General features: G+C 37.0%; 1 protein-coding gene across 1 annotated transcript; it reads left to right on the top strand.

Annotated features, from left to right (window-relative positions):
• Positions 1-256: 256 nt before the first annotated feature.
• LOC117426890 (ubiquitin-conjugating enzyme E2 G2-like) lies at positions 257-15,972 on the top strand. The gene is made up of 6 exons (XM_034045061.3): positions 257-488; positions 7,794-7,829; positions 8,298-8,343; positions 10,096-10,214; positions 12,899-13,039; positions 13,435-15,972. The coding sequence occupies exons 1-6, from the start codon at positions 446-448 to the stop codon at positions 13,545-13,547; spliced, it is 498 nt and encodes a 165-aa protein (XP_033900952.1). The 5' UTR covers positions 257-445; the 3' UTR covers positions 13,548-15,972.
• Positions 15,973-17,624: the final 1,652 nt, after the last annotated feature.

The raw sequence follows: 17,624 nt of genomic DNA, 5'->3' as shown, positions 1-17,624 counted from the left end.
TCCCTCAGTGGGGATTGAACCCACGACCCTCTGCTTAGGAGTCCAGAGCCCTAACCACTACTCCACACTGCTGCCTAATTCGTTCAGAATTCCTAAAGTTATACCACTTTAAATAATGACACAGCACCGGCACTGTTGTTGGTTTTCTATCACAATTCAACATAAAATGTGAAACTGCTGATTGTGATCGATGACGTACAGCAAGTGCATTGTTATACCCAGTCAAGACCTGAACGTCAGCACTCCGTCCAGAGGCGGCACTGTGGTTCCCATCAAGCAACAGAGGCCCTCTTGGAAACTCACCTTTTCTCGTTATCACAATAACCCGGAAAAGATTATATGCGACTGCTGCGTTTGTACTGGTGTTATCATTATTTACAAGCCGATATTGAAATTGTTTCTTTTCGTTCTTCAGCCTTGTTAGTATATAAAGTTTGGTGGGGACATGGCGGGGACAGCGCTGAAACGGCTCATGGCGGAATATAAACGTGAGTAGATACTTGTATTACATGCTGAATTTGAAATCCTGGCACTAAGTAAATAATAATATTTGCAAAATGCTGTTCTGTTCCGTTCCATGGTCAGCTTTTGCCTGTGATGTTAATTGCTTCTGCAATGTTAAAGTATTATTAAAAACCTTAGCAGACGCAGTTGTGTTGTCGTGTCTTTTTACCACAGGGTCCAGGAGACTACAGGCAGGGCTACTCAACTGCAAGTTACTGTGGGCCATTTCAAAATATGGCAGAGCTGGGGGCCACTATATTTGTATATGCCGTTTTTTTTATTATGTATGTATGTATGTATGTATATATATATATATGTATATGTATGTGTGTGTGTGTGTGTGTGTGTGTGTGTACAGTGCCTTGCAAAAGTATTCAGACCCCTGACCAATTCTCTCATATTACTGAATTACAAATGGTACATTGAAATTTCGTTCTGTTTGATATTTTATTTTAAAACACTGAAACTCAAAATCAATTATTGTAAGGTGACATTGGTTGTATGTTGGGAAATATTTTTAAGAAAAATAAAAAAACTGAAATATCTTGCTTGCATAAGTATTCAACCCCTGTGCTGTGGAAGCTCCCAGTTTACACCGATGAAAGAAATTGCCCTAACGAGGACACAATTACCTTACCATTGGCCTCCACCTGTGAACCATTAAAGTTGCTGTCACATTTTCTGGATAAAAACCCTACTGTTGAAGGATCATTGGTCAGGCTGTGAATCTGAAGGAAAATGAAGACCAAAGAGCATTCCACAGAAGTTAGAGATAAAGTAATACAAATGCATAGATTAGAGAAAGGGTACAAAATAAGATCCAAGTGTTTGGATATCCCAGTGAGCACAGCTGGATCAGTAATCACACCACCCAGGCACTGCCAAGAAAAGGCAGTCCCTCAAAACTCAGCGCTCAAACAAGAAGGAGACTTGTGAGAGAAGCCACAGAGAGGCCAACCATCACTTTGAAGGAGCTACAGAGTTCAGTGGCTGGGAGTGGAGTAATGGTGCACCAGTCAACCATATCAAGAGCTCTGCATAACACTGGCCTGTATGGGAGGGTGGCAAGAAAGAAGCCATTATTCAAAAAGTAAAGTACCATCTGAAAGCACGTCTGGAGTTTGCCAGAAAGCATGAGATTGACCCAGCTGCAATGTGGGAAAAGGTTTTGTGGTCAGATGAGACCAAGATAGAGCTTTTTGGCCAAAACTCAAAGCGCTATGTGTGGCAAAAACCTAACACTGCCCATGCCTCAAGACACACCATCCCTACAGTGAAGTATGGTGGTGGCAGCATCATGCTGTGGGGATGCTTCTCATCAGCAGGGACTGGGCATCTTGTTAAAATTGAAGGAAGAATGGATGGAGCAAAATACAGGGAAATACTGCAAGAGAACCTGCTTCAGTCCGCTAAAAAACTGAAGCTTGGGAGGTGATTCACCTTTCAGCAGGATAATGGTCCCAAGCACAAGGCCAAAGCAACATTGGAGTGGCTCAAGAACAAAAAGGTGAATGTCCTACAGTGGCCCAGTCAAAGTCCTGATCTCAATCCCATTGAGAATCTGTGGCACTATTTGAAAATTGCGGTCCACAAGCGTCATCCAACCAACCTGAACAACCTGGAGCAAATCTGCCAAGAAGAATGGGCCAAAATCACTCCAACACTGTGTGCAAAGCTGGTACATACTTACCCCAAAAGACTTAAAGCTGTTATTGCAGCGAAAGGTGGCTCTACCAAATATTAATGTGTGGGGGTGAATACTTATGCAAGCAAGAAATTTCAGTTTTTTATTTTTCTTAAAAATATTTCCCAACATAAAACCAATGTCACCTTACAATAATTGATTTTGAGTTTCAGTGTTTTAAAATAAAATATCAAACAGAATGAAATTTCAATGTACCATTTGTAATTCAGTAATATGAGAGAATTGGTCAGGGGTCTGAATACTTTTGCAAGGCACTGTATGTATAGTTGCATCTCAAATGCACATGTTACGTATGGCATATTTATAATACTGTTCGATTAAAAATAGGGCAAAGCATTGCTGTTAGAAAGATACGGTGAGATGTTTAACAATGCGGGTTGACAACAACACATCACAACAGTAATCTAAATGAAAGTACTGGCATCCGTGGTTTCATGTCAGTGTTGAGAGGCAAACTAAATCGACGACTCTGTAAGAAGATACTCCACTTGTTGTTGTTGTTGTTGTTGTTGTTGTTTATTATTATTACTATTTATTTCTTAGCAGACGCCCTTATCCATGGTTGGTCACGCAATGTTGTCGCCTGTGTATATTGCAAGGTTTAACATTTTTTAAATCATTCTCAAGAAGCTGATAACACACATAAAAATTAATTAATAATATTAATAAAAAAAAAAAAAGTTTTGATTAGAATTCAGAAACATCGCTAAGTGAAGTAGGTAGGATTTTGCCCTTTCCTTGTAGCTTGAGGTTGTGTATTCATATGATGGGTGATATCGGTAAGAAATGCCATTGTAGACATTAACGTTTCATCATTCAGTGGTGGCAGTAGATCAAATCGGCTCTTCTCTAACAACAGATCTCTGATGGCAGGAAGCAGATCCATGACTAAGACATATTAATAATATATACTATCTTTATTTTTATATAGTGCCTTTCATGGTGGACCACCATCACAAAGCGCTTTACAGAGGTAGGCTGTGATCTGTGCATTATGTGCAGAGTCACTTACAATAGGACACTGATTTAACACAGGGGTGTCAAACTGCAGTTCTCGAGGGCTGCAGGATCTTCTGGTTTTCATTCCAACTTAAGCTCTCCATTAACATAATTGATCTAATTATTTGTTGAATTTGACATATTTAATATTTTTCAAAGTCTTTTACAGTTGATGGTTGTAAAAATGCACTTGATTCAAGGTACACTACTTATGAAACATTTTGAGGCCTGGTGAGAAGTGTTAAATGTGTCCAGTTAATCAAATCATTAGGCCAATTAAGTGATTGAGAGCTCAGCTGGAACGAAAGCCAGAAGACACTGCGGCCCTCCAGGAACTGAGTTTGACACCCCTGATTTAACATCTCATCTGCACAAGGAGGTTAAATGATTTGCTCAGGGTCATACAGTGAGTTAGTCAGTGGCAGAGGTGGGATTTGAACCCACCTCTGCAATCTTTGACTTTGGACTTTAACCACTGGACCACACTGTCTATTACTTCTGCATGCAGCATCGAATGGCTAAATGAGCTGCATACTCATGGACTAAAGGTTTGAACCTTTGCCTAAAGTGCTTCAGTGCAATGATACAGTTCACTATTTTAACCACAACCTCCATTGTGGTTTTCAGAGATCATTTCCTTAACTTGCAGCACAGTTTTTCCTGGTGTATAATGCTGCGATAGGAAAATAAGTATGGAATCTCGCCGTTGGCTTTAAGCAGGGCAATCAGTCCTTTTTCTTTTCCAACCTTGGATGGTGCTCGCTGTCAGTAGTTCAGAAACAAACTTCAAGTTAATATTTTTACCTGTTCCTTCCACAAATGTCACCAGTTATTGTGCTCTCCCCACATTTGGCCAGGAAGGGCAGTAATGTAAGCAGTTCCTCCACACATTTTTCACCATTATAAAAACTTACCCAAACAATTACCTGTGCATGTCTGAATGATCTGTGGACTCGTCTAGTGCTAGGCTGAAGTGTTCAGCATTTTCACGACCACTGTACAGCTGAGTAAACAGGTCTTCAGATATAGTGCACACTCGTCTGCATCTGTTGAGTCTGACACTTGTAACTTGGAGATGTGTTTAATAATGTCATGCTTATTTTTAAAATGTGCAAGCAGGAAATGCTGTTTCATTAGTTCTCTGTGTTTTTTTTAACCTTTTGCTAGTTGCCACACAATTTTAAATGAAGCTTTTCACAGCTCACTTCCATTCGGGTCTTCTCGCAAAGCAGACACATTGGTTTTCCATTAACCTCACTAAAACAAATTCAGATTCCGTTAGGATTGAATACTGTGTGTTCATCCACGGTTTTGTTTCTTTTCTCCTTTACATCAGTTTTCTGAATGATAAAAACTTAAAGCTTTGAGATATTGCCTTCATATTTGATACACAGCTGTATTCTATGATTCTCTAAATTGTATGTAAGGTTAAAAAAAAATGTATAAACATTGAATGCTAAATGTGGGGATCTTGCCATTGATCTCTGACCTAATATAAGGTTGTGTGATGTTATAGGTTTCTGCTGTATAGACACAGTAGAGTGTTGACTTAAGGTCATTTTCACACGTTTTGCCTCATGTATACATTATATATAATATATATATATATATATATATATATATATATATATATATATATATATATATAGTGGTCTCTGACCCTGCAGTCAAACTGTATTTCCACAAAAAAAAAAAGCTTTGCCATTGCCTTGCAGCACGGTTCCGTTGTGCAACCAATTCTGGGATGGTTTCCCTATCCAAAATATTTCCCCCAGTTCTTGGATAGGTTGGAACTGATGTACAGTACAGTCAATTGAGTGTGTTTTAGGTGCAATAGTTATAAAATCATATTGATCTTCAAAATGTAAAGGATGTGTAAGTCATTTTGACAGTTAATTTCTGTACAGTACATCTTCTCTCTTGTAGGTGGTGCAATTGCACTGTGCTTTATTAAAGTCCTGAAACATTTATCCACAGCATTTAAGCACTGAACAAAAAAAAAGAAACAACAAACACACACACAATAAGTGAAAAATGGGAAAGCTTGACACTGGCCATTCAGAAATGCCTGAACTTTTGAGTCCTGTGTCTTTACTTGGCAGACACCTTTATCCAAGGTGCCTCACAAGTATTGCAGGGTTACAGTGCAAGCTTAATATTGAAATACAATATAGTTAACAGTAAGTGCAAATACAACTAGGATGCAACAAGTTAGGATTACAAGTTATATCTACAATGACATATTAGTAATGCACAGATAGTGCACATAAAAATGAATATCATTCTAGTTTTATTTTTTTAAACTGTTGCATTAGCTTGATATCTGTGCACAATCTCAAGAAAAAGTAAATTTGTCTAGACAGTATTCAACTGTAATGTCATTATTTCTCTATTTAATAGATTCAATGTAAAAAATATAATAAAAGGAAATCTAATCAGAGCTGAAGAGTCTTTCTGTAGTTTAAGACAGCAGAAATTGCTGTATAATTTTCCTTCCTATTCTATTCATCTTAACACACTGCAGACATCTCTGTCTACTGGGTTGTGTTCACTGTGGCTGTATATTCTGTCTGCTATCTCATTACTTCCTTATGTGGGGCCACCTGCGCTTTATTTTTCTTCAGTTCTCAGGCATAATGTAGCTTTATTGAGATTAAAAAAATAAATAAATAAAAAATCTCCATGTAGTATTTTGGTGTAAGGTGTTGTCCTACAGTTATATTTAATTGTGCAGTTTAATAATTGTGTCTGTTTGTACTCTGGTACCAATACATCGTTCCACAGCCTTTATCAGAAACAAGCCTTGGTGACAGTCCAGTTTGTTTCAAATTCCTCGGAGGTAATAAATTAAATAAATACATGAATAAATACAAATAGGATTTGCAGCTGTGTTAACCTAGTTTGTAAATGGAAAATCTCTATACGGCAAGAAATGCAACAGCACACCCCTAGTGGTCATTCCACCTCACTTCAGAAATTAGATTTTATAAGCAGACTGCTAAATAATGATCTAAGCAGAAAACAACAAATAATAATATGGGAACACACATAATAGGATAGTTAACAGGTAAGAAATGATACATTATGAAGATGCAAATGTTATCAGCAATGGACCCCAAAGCTGTGCCCATGGGAAAATGTATGTTGCTCCCACGACAGGAGGTGACATAATCGGGAATACGGCAAAACTGATGTATTGCTAGGGGAACTAAGGTCATTACAATCTTCTACTCCGTGTGCTTAATCTCTGCTTTTGTGCCATTTATTTTATTTTATTTTATTTTACATTTTAAAGCAGTTACTGTAGTTATATCGAGAGAAAAATGATCGTGCCCTCAAACTATTGAGAAATACATACATGTGCCCATGGCAACTGTTTTTGGGAGTGTTTATAGTAATGTCAGATAACAGTTTAATCAATCCACCTATTCAAGTATCAGGTGGTAGTGGTGATGCTTTACTGTGCCCTTGTCGAACTCCTTTTGAATATTGTGTACATCTTGATGTTTCCAAGTGGCTGTCATCCTTCTGCACAATGAAAAGCAACACCGTCAGGCGTGTGAACTGAGACTGCCAAGCTATTAACCATTGTTTTCAGCCCCCCCAAATGCCATGTTGTTTAAGGATTAGTTAATGAAAAGTGAAATGAAATACTGTGGGTTGTTTCATTATGTGATGGGTAGACTTGACCATTGGAGAATTTCCATCAAATATTTCTTTGTGAGCTCTGTGGTTTTTGTAATTATTATTATTATTATTATTATTATTATTATTATTATTATGTGTTAAATAATGAATGACTAGGCCTGGATAATACTTGCAATTAAACCTGTTTTTACTGTATAGCACCCCCACCCCTCATACCCAACCACTGATATTGTGCCTGGTTAAACCATTAAAAAAAAAAAAAAAAAAAAAAAAAAAACTTAGAAATAAGCTATTTTATCTTAGAGATGATCAATATAGTCAATTAGTTAAGTGGGCAGCCCCATTTCTTAATCGAGTATTATGTATACCATCTACACAAAACCCAATAAGTTGCCAAACATCGCTTTCCTGTCAAAAACGACCAACCTTCGTGTAAGATTACATTTAAAAAATAAATAAATAAAATTGTGTTTTTCATTTTTTAATCAGATAAATATAAATAAATTATTTAACTCGTGACTTGACCAACGCGAAATAGAGGCCGAAAGGTTTGTATCCTAGCAATACGTTGACATTAGCTACCTACTGTAATATAAGCATGTAACTTGATAATCTGTGTTTTAATGCAAACTGGCAATGGGAGACTTCAAACTTTACTCTAATTTGATGCATTGATTCACCAATATGTAATCTAAGCACTGGAAATTTAAGGACAGATGATCAATAATCGATGCATCTGTTAATTGAGATGTTGCTATTTTACTAGCAACATCTCAAAGAAGAAATCAGTATAAGTATACAGTAATACTGTTATTAGTCTGTATTTGTCACTGCATTGCTCCGTCGCTTTGTATTTCTCTTAGTAATACTCAGCTTTTAGATAGTCCAGTCAGACTGAACTTGTGTTTTGTTTTTTGTTTTTTTCTTCCCTCAACAGAATTGACATTGAATCCACCGGAGGGGATTGTGGCAGGTAAGATTCATCACAGTCATTACAATTTTATCATTCCTCTGTCATTCCTCAACTGTAATTCGTACTGTAGTTTTTCATTTTTCTCTGTTAGCATTTAACTAATAACTTCTTCTTAATGCAAAGTTAACCATCCAGGTCTAGTTCATGAGGTCTATTTCAATGATCTAGTTAGTGTCAGACCTAAAACTAAACCTCCTTTCACTGTATTTCAATTTTAATGCTCTAGAAATTAAAATAGATTAATATAGTTCTGGATATTGGAATCCTGGTACCTGCAATAATATGGGCATATGCTTTATGTAGATATTGCTACTTTTAAAGCTAAGTTTGAATTTACAGCCATGGTGGAGGATGAATGTGACAAACCTACTGTACTTGGAGTGACATAATAGAGCATGCACTCAGAAGCTGGAGACTGCAGATTCCTGTAGCTGTATTTGAAATAGGTTTTCTCTTCCACCTTGACAGGCCCTGTCAGTGAAGAGAATTTCTTTGAATGGGAGGCTTTTATCATGTAAGTACGGTGATTTAATATGTGATGTATTGGGTTTGTACTATTGGGCTTGAAAATTCTAGGGGGATCTTGGTTGTTACCTCCTATCCAAATTGCTGTAGTTATTGATCACTTATTAAATAAGTCACACAGGAATTCCCCATGTCTTTTTGAAGGGGTTGGTTTGTATTTCACTTTGGTTTTCATAGGGTTGAACCCTTAACAATTTCTCAGAAGTGTTTAATATTAAAGCCACTCTTATTTCAATCGGCTCGCGTTTTTGTAAGTAATGCTGTTGAGTGATCAGTAATTATTTGATCCAAACCGTTGGCCATAAGCCAACTTTATTTGGTTAAAGGCGTGTTTTTATTCACTCTGGCAAAGTGAGGTTCCATCACAGATTTAAAGTAATTGCTTTGATATTTATTAAAACTCAAAAGCAACAAGGTGCTAAGCACTATCAAAACTGAGTTTAAAAGAGTCTTAACCTTTTAAAGTGTTGAGAGTTAGCTTGTTGCTGTACAGCACATTACAAAACACCAGTGTGCCAAAAGTCTTCTGTCTCCAAGCACACTCAATAGCTTCTCAAGATTATAGTGTGCTGCCAGTGTCCGTAGAAGACAACATTGGCTACAACTGTGTTTTTCAGTGTGGTGTCAGTTTTTAAGGTCACATATTAAACCTGGTAAACCTTTTTTCTTGTAGGGAACAAGAAAAAAGGTTTAACAGAGTAAAGCACTTTGAAAGAATATTTACTTACAACCTTACATACATTGTGTTGCAGCACATTGACATTCTATACGTAACTGCTTTGGAGAGGTGAATTGCTGTTGATCTATGCAGAGACCAACATCAGTGAATTTGTTCTGTGGTTCATGACTCGCTGTGAGCAAGCTCTAGCCAAGGGAATAACCCTAAAGCACAGGACTTGTGTAAACAGCTCCCCTGTAGATCCATCTTAATGATATGTTTTTTTTTGTTTTTTTTAATTGTTCACCTCTTAATGCATCTCTCCATACTTGTATTCTGGCAGCGCTTTTCTTACCTTTGGCATTAGTTATGCAAACACTGTTTTGCTATCGGGTTTAAAATTCCCAAAAGTGGAAACCTGGAGTATCCCTGCTTACCCACAAATAGGATGACAAGCGCCAACATTTTAGATGATGTGTTTTCTGGCTTGTGGGAATTCGGTAGCAGCTAGAAGAAAAATAAAGGAAAGTGTGTTGGTTTGGCAGGATTGTAAAATACTGTTGAGCTTTTAAATACTGTTGTGTGTTTGTGCATTGTCTTCCTCAGTCAATAGGGTTTACGGCCACCAGTGGGAGCCAGGATTGAACTGAATGGACATGGCAGCTCTTCATGGTGTTTGAATTGTTCGGGAGCACTGTGTCCCCACTCTAACGATTACTGCATCTAATTCCTTCAGGAAATCTCCTGAACGGCCCTCTACATTTATCTATTTTGAATCTATTTCTCATGAAACATCAGTTATTTATATCAGCTCCAAATAGTTATATCTGCTGTCTCACCATGTTGGGCATCAGTTACCCCGCTGTTTTGCACGCACACATAACCTGGGACCCTTTTCTTCATGTGGTTTATGTATCGTCAAGCACAAATGTAGGAAACGCTCCTGTCCAATTTAAGCAGGCATGACAAAATTACAATTTATATAATACAACTAATATACATTAGACTTTGTAGTCAGGTTCCTGCTTGGAAATAAGATTCCAGACGACAGTACTTCACGTGTGTTCTGTCTTCTGTGTGCAGGGGCCCGGAAGATACCTGTTTCGAAGGAGGTGTTTTTCCAACAATCCTGAGTTTTCCTTCGGACTACCCTCTTAGCCCTCCAAAGATGAGATTTACCTGTGAAATGTTCCACCCGAACAGTAAGCTATTCATTTGACTCGCCCTCAGAAAGCAGAATCGAATTCAGTACTATCTCCTTGTAGGTATTAAATGTGTCCCTCCACAGATTCTTAGTGAGGGCTACAGTATTAGACAGGATTGCTAAATCAAGGCTGCCAATTGGTGTAGACAAATACTTGTTGTCATTTTGTACCATATTCAGTTTACAGGTTATTCATTGTATAACAAAATAATGTGAGCATATAAATGTGTGATTTTGAGCAGTGCAATTTCTGACATTTCCAGATCTAACCCTTGTTTTCCCACTGTGGTCGAGAGGAACGGTAGTTCCTCACGCCAAGTTACAGCGAAGCGCGAGAACTGCCAGTAGATATCTATACAGCACAGATAGTTAACGTGTTTTTAGGGTATTGGCGCAGCAAAAGTAAATCAGCCAAAGTTGCCATTCCACATTTAATTTGTAGTTCCCAACACTCTTAGGTGAAATGTAGAAAATGTAATAAATACCTGTCATACAGTACTGAACTTATCTCATTTTTAACTGTAATATGTTCTTTCAACAATAATTATTTGTATAACAGTTTAACTTTAAATGATTTTATAATATGTATTTGTAATTCAGATACTTCAATATAGCAATATCTTTTATAAATTGCAATTTTATTTTACTTCATTGATATACACAGAAGACAAGAGGTTATTTTTCTAATTAGGCACCTGCTTAGCAGCAAATGCAACCTTGAATATTAACTTAGGACTGCTATACTTTGATATAACCACAAACCTATTCTAGTTCAATTGTTCCTGGCATATTAACTGTGCTCCATAGATTTTGCTATTCTGTTCTCACTGGATTAAAATGTTTGAGGCTCTGAGTCTAATTATAAGATGCTTTTGCCTGATAAGGGAGGTTTGGAACTTTCAGCAGGTCGGCCTGACCTTACACATTCACTAATGTTTCTACTGTTATACTAGAATAAACAGGAATATGGAATTCTACAATATTCTCAGACTAATAGAGTACATTTTAACAGTTTTTCTGAATACTGTGTTTTAACAATTTGTTTAATATTTCTGCTGACTTTATATTCTTTCAAATACATTAGTCATTACAATATTTGTTGCAGTTTCACAAATGTTCAGTTTGTATCCCAAAGATCAGCCTGCTTCCAGTAGCTGTGACAGTCTTGAGTCAGTTTCTGCTCTCAGCGAGTCTGTCAAAGCTACCACAGGGGTGGGTGACAGTCTTTAAAAGCCTGATGTCTGCAAAAACTTAATTCTTGTCAGCTGGGCTCCCATCTCTACATTCCCATTCCCATCATCAGTGGGAAGACTTCAAAGAAATTAAACTGTTTCTATCAAAGAGCCATCCATCTGTGCCGCATACACCTTTCACTTAAAGGTGCTTGCACCTTGTACAAGGAAAGACGGGTTTTAGGGTCACTCTGTGTATATTTGTGACAAAGTGGGGGTGCCTTGCCACAATTCGGGACCTTTTCACTGTCTTGTGTGTAAAAGAAACATTTATTGGACCAGAGATGTAATTTAAACAGGACAGGGCCTGTATATTCATAAAAACAAACAAAAGCCAAACTCCTCAAAGGAGTACTAACTAAACAGAGTACACTCCCTGCTTACCGATACGAAACTACAACACACAGTTGTTGCAGAGAAACACAGTACACACAGTACTTACTTTACATGACTGTTTGGAAGCAGAGCACACAGCTTTCTGCTTCCTCCAACTCTGCAGCCCTGAATTAACAAACTGTGAGGCTTATGCCCCACAGTAACAAGAGTGGGCATCTGGCTCTAATTTACAATGGTCATGCCAGCTGCCAAAACAATTAACAAATCATACAATTAAATTAACCAATTACACCATTTTCATTAACATGGCTGCCTTTTGCAGATACCCTCACTAAGATGGAGTAGATGTTCCCTAAACCCCCAGGGTCCTAAAGCCTCCAAATTAAGGTTGGGAACACCTACTCTATTATATATATAAAATAAATAAATGAATAAATAAAAAATAGTATTTGGAATAATAAAGTTAACATTAAAAATACTATTTGAGATTATTTCCTATTTTAGTTACTAAGTGTTTCCAGGTCACCTAGTAATACAAAATAAGTGCCTGCTACACATCTACACATCGTAGTTTGAAAGTGGTATAGGACATTATGCTTCACTGGTATTGTATTGGTAATTCCAGCTATGGCCAAAAGTTTTGCATCACCCTATAGAATGAACTCATTTTGCTTTATAAAGTCAAATGAAACCTGCTGACTAATGTTACATTAACATCATGTAATTTGATTACATGATGTTAAATAAATGATGTTCCTATAAATCTTTTTTACATTTTTTATAAGTTGTCTCAATCCTAAATTATAGATGATGCAAGATTTTTGGCCATAGCTGCACAGACTGCTGAGGATCTTTCAGCCATTAAGAGCATCAGTTTCACAAAGAAACTCATGACACAAAATTTACACAGAAGTTACAGGCCTGAGTGTTGGTGTATGGGTTATATTTCCACTTGTAGCAAATAAACAGACCGCTCGCTACAACTGGTGCCGATGTTTCCTCATACATAAATGTTAGCCATCCTATAATACTCACTTTGTACAGCAAAGAACCAAGTTGTGAAGAACCCTCTGATTCTGGTGACTAATTCATGTATCTGTCTCTTCGTGCTCAGTCTACCCAGACGGTCGAGTGTGTATTTCCATCCTTCATGCCCCAGGTGATGACCCGATGGGATACGAGAGCAGTGCTGAGAGATGGAGTCCCGTTCAGAGTGTTGAGAAGATACTCTTGTCAGTGGTCAGCATGCTGGCAGGTGAGATAACCCCCTTCTGTTGAAAGAACTTGCACCACATTCACTGCCGTACTGTCCCTCTTCATACATTTACATTGGGGACACTGCAAACCAACATGACAGAGAGCGCTGCTCTGCTGTACCATGAAATGTTTTAAAAGTTAAGAAGAACTCGCAGAAAGGCGGTTGATAATTAAAGCATGTTGCAGTTAAGTTATTGAATGTAATGTTGGAAAGCTAAAGATTTAATTTCTGCAGTTCACTAAGAACAATGATCTAGACCTGTAGACTCTGCATTTATAGTTTCAACTCTCCCCCTACAAACCTATAGTGGCTAGAGATACCAAACTACTACTCCTCTGTACACACTTCTCTCTTTACAGTGTCATAATAAAACCTGTTGTTTTTAATCATAGAGCCAAACGATGAGAGTGGTGCCAACGTGGATGCGTCAAAGATGTGGCGTGAAGAAAGAGACCAGTTTTTCAAAATAGCTGAACAGATTGTGAAGAAATCCCTGGGACTTTAATACCAGCGCGAGCATCTTAACATCATAATGGACCTCTCCTTCTTTTCTATGTAAAGAGAATAGTTTGGAGACTCGAAATACATAGCTGAGAACAGAATCTCTCTTGCACTCTCTACTGATATCATGCCACTATTTCTTTTAAGTCTAGGACCTTTGCTCTGGTTACTACCAATAGGGTCCACTTGTGAGAGTACGTACGCACAATGTTAATCCTCTGTAGAATCAGGAATCATTAGTTAATTCAACTTTTGTTATTTTTTCTTACTGGTTATTTCTGTTAACAGATCTATCGATACCAAGATTCCAAAGTGAATCACCCCTATTGTGATAACTGTTGAGATATATAGATTTGTTTTAATTTTAGGTCAATTACTACGTGGTTATCCATATTGTGGTGTTTCTCTACTGACGGCTCCAATTTTTGTATTGAAAGGGCACATACAGCATAATTAGAGCAGGATGAGACAAACTGCATCTGCAGTGGAAATGGTATTTTTTGCATGTAAAACAAGAACACATAGCCCATTTTGTTGTACAAAGCACCTCTTAGTATTGCCTACAGTATATCTGACTGATAAATTACCTATGTTTCTATTGCAGTGAGTGCTGTGTGTAAGTTTAATGACGCAATGGTGGATCCTTATTCTAAAATTATATATAGTCCTCCAACTAGTGTTGTATAAAGCATTACAGGAAAAGAGACTGAAGTTTTTGTTTTATATACATGGATAACTTTCAATTTAGAAAGTGTTTCTGTTAATTGTGAAGTGCAATCAGCCGTTTTTGTTTATTTACATAAAAGGTATTGGGTTATTTTTTTGCATCAGACTAAAAGAACAATCTTCCAAATTGTTAAAAATGAGCCAGATTTTAAACTTTATTTAAATTGAATAATACTAAATATAGTAATTGTAGTTTGACTTTAAAACAGAAATATATCTTTCCTGATTTCTGAAAGTTTTGGGGATAAAATTGAATAAGAAGTATGTTTATCTCCTTGATCCAGTTATTAATATTGTATGACACCACTAATAGGAGATCATAGCCCAAATCATGTGTGGCAGTCCAAATTTGAGGTCAGCTGTGTCTTACCACAAAAATTGTGTGTTTGTGTGGTTTGGAACTTTTTGATATTAATGTTATGACCAAAGTTATGGCTGCTGTGAAAACTGTTTGAGACGATTTTATGAATATCCTTTTGGAGGTCATTGGTTCCTTCCCTTGTTGGGGTTATCTTCAGTGTAAATTTCAAACTGGGACAGACGCTTCCTGGTTTGGGGGTTGATAGACCGTATTCTGGAAGCAAAAGTTTAGGGCAACTAGTAAGTTGCTCTTGTGTTTGAGAAGATGGGCACTGCCAGCAGATACTGTGTGGCAAAAGAAATACACGTGACATTAATTGCAGTTTTGCTTTGCTTTAGGGAGCAAAATTGAACCCAAACCCAGTGGTAGTGCCCTGTCCATGCATGTCTTATTAATATGATTTGGATTAATTAGTATTTTTGTTTAGAATTACAAATATACTTTCAGATTTCTCTGGCCAATATTTATTGTTGTGCTTTTTCTTAACGTTTTAGTGTCACTTGCTTACAAATAAGTGGTTGTTTTTTATGGTGTTTAAACAATACATGCATTTTAGTTCTGTAGAAATATTCTAGTAAATTTATGAACATAAAAATAAATCAAAATGAGGTTTTCTGTCATTTATGGCAATGATTCATTTAGTAATCCGAAACAGTTGTGTAGTATCGATGGAGAAGAAAATACCAGGTGGATGGAAACCTACGTCACTTAATAGCTCACTATACCGACCATTTAAAGGGTTATCAGCGGACTTTGGTTTAAAAAAGCATTAAGTGGTATAACATACTTACCAAAAAACTCCCTATCTTTAATGGTGCTGGCTTACCAATTTTCAGCCAGTTTCTTTAAACTGTAGCCCACATCATTCATATGTTAAATTGCTACCATGTTAGGCAAATTGTGGATTGTTAATCCATCACCTATTTGCAGAAACATTTTAGAATGAGAATTTAAAGTGGGAAACACTACACACTTAACAGCATATTGATGCCCAACTTCTCAGGTCTTGTTTTTGTCCTGTCATTTCAGTCCTGTCGGCTTAGGCTGCTCTACAATCATTTCTCATACCAAGATTCGTGTAGCTAATAGAGTGGTTTAACAGCTGGTACATATTATACATATGCTTCATTTTCTCAGCAGTTGATTTAATTTTGATATAGACGGAAAGCAAATGTTGTTGTGTAGGTTATTGTTTGCGATCGAACCCGGACCACTTCCAGGAATAGAGTTGGGTCAGTGCAAATTCAGTTAGTTTGGATATTTCATGTATTCACATACAGCTATACAAGTTTAAAAAAAAAAAAAATTGATTCATGCCAATTGCTAGATTAAAAACCATTATCTTTAGTGATTTGGGGGGGTTGAGTAATTATGGGAATTGTTTTGCTAAACATGATTAAAAACTCTTCTGTTTGGGTCACGGGTCTGCTGTCCTTGTACATGAGATGCTACATCTCAATGGCTAAACCGATAACACATGTCAACTACTATACCATCCTCAATGATTTTGTCGCATCAAATTAATTTAAAAAAGCTAAAATATATGGGCTCAGGTTAGCCACTGTGACAAATTATTTTATGGAGTACAAATATAAAGAATATGTGTATTTAAAAGAAGCTATGCAATAAAATGGTTATAAAAAAAAGAATTTTCAGCACTCTGCTTCCATGGTTTTCTACAAATATTTGCCTCAAAAGGTTTCAACAGGTTTTATTTGCTTCTATTTTATGTGAATGCTTACTCATCTTTGTTACTTTTACAGTGATGTATGCTGCAGATTATATTAGAACAAAACATATAACCTATTCTATAAAAGTAAAGCAATAAAAAAGAAGATTTGAATTTGTTTTTATTTACCCAGAAGCTAATATTTGGTGTTTGAACTCAATGACTGTGAGTTCTTGTCCAGACAGATTGTTAAATGTTTAAGGTGCACAGATAATGGCACATATCCAGCATAGCTCTAAAATGGCAATACCACTAATGGGCTCAAATGAAGATTGACTCAAGGAAATGTAAAGGCCGATTATTAATATGCAAAGCATTGCCTCTGTGTGTTCAACCAAACTGTTCAAAGCCATTTCCATTTACACAATGTCACATTTGAACAGGTATCAGAATCTCAGTATATAAGATTTGACAGTCCATTTGTCATATATTTAAACGTGTTGTACAGGGTGCTGTAAACCATATTATACAGTTTACTAATAACAGGCTTCAGAACTACAAGAACATGTAACATTTATAAAACATAATTACTTGAGTGGCATGAAAACGTACATTAATAATTTTCCTATAATGTTAAACTGTTGTCCCCCAGTGGCTGACCTGGTAAAAGCACAGACACGCGAGTCATATAGTCTGGGAAGCTCATCTTAACATCCTGGCTGTGCAAAGGTGGCGGCGTTTGGTAGGGATTGCATTGGCTGTGGCGCTTCCACGGGTTAGCGGGACAAAACAGAAGAAATTGTTTCTCATCATCGAGCTACAGCAGACCTAGACCGTTCTCGAGTTCCTCGGTGTAAAGAGACTTTGGTCGTGGAAGCCGTGAGGAACAACATTGGGGAAAAAATTGAGAGCAAAATAATTGGGCACTCAAAACCTTTGCAATATCGCATGTATAACTGCTTCATGTAACAATGTGCTACTGCAAGTGCTGTTGTGATAATTTTAAAGATAATGTGACTTGTATATTTCCAAGTAGTCTATATTTAGAATTGTGCTTTTTTTTCTCCTCCAATGTGGACATTTTCATTCAGCAGGATTAATACAGACAAACACAAACGTTTTTGACCATCACAGAAATCATGTTGCACAATATAACTCTAAACTACAGTCCACATTTGTATAGATTACATTTGGCTTTTAGGTTTAATACCCTAAAACAGATGGAAAACTAGAAAGGAGGATAACCAATCTGTCTGCACTTTCATCTAAAACAAAGGAAGAGCAAAGCCAATTTGTGAGACACAGACTGCAGCACAACTAGAAAC

The sequence above is a fragment of the Acipenser ruthenus genome, chromosome 11, assembly GCF_902713425.1.
Source record: "Acipenser ruthenus chromosome 11, fAciRut3.2 maternal haplotype, whole genome shotgun sequence".
Classification (NCBI taxonomy): Eukaryota; Metazoa; Chordata; class Actinopteri; order Acipenseriformes; family Acipenseridae; genus Acipenser; species Acipenser ruthenus.
This window is presented reverse-complemented; position numbering and strand designations above follow the sequence as displayed.

What these genes read in the sequence shown, in the direction of transcription:
- LOC117426890 (XM_034045061.3), top strand. Translation starts at nt 446, where the DNA reads ATGGCGGGGACAGCGCTGAAACGGCTCATGGCGGAATATAAAC. An exon ending in ACCGGAGGGGATTGTGGCAG is followed by an intron (nt 7,830 to 8,297) that starts GTAAGATTCATC and finishes CCACCTTGACAG; the next exon opens with GCCCTGTCAGTGAAGAGAAT. An exon ending in GAATGGGAGGCTTTTATCAT is followed by an intron (nt 8,344 to 10,095) that starts GTAAGTACGGTG and finishes TTCTGTGTGCAG; the next exon opens with GGGCCCGGAAGATACCTGTT.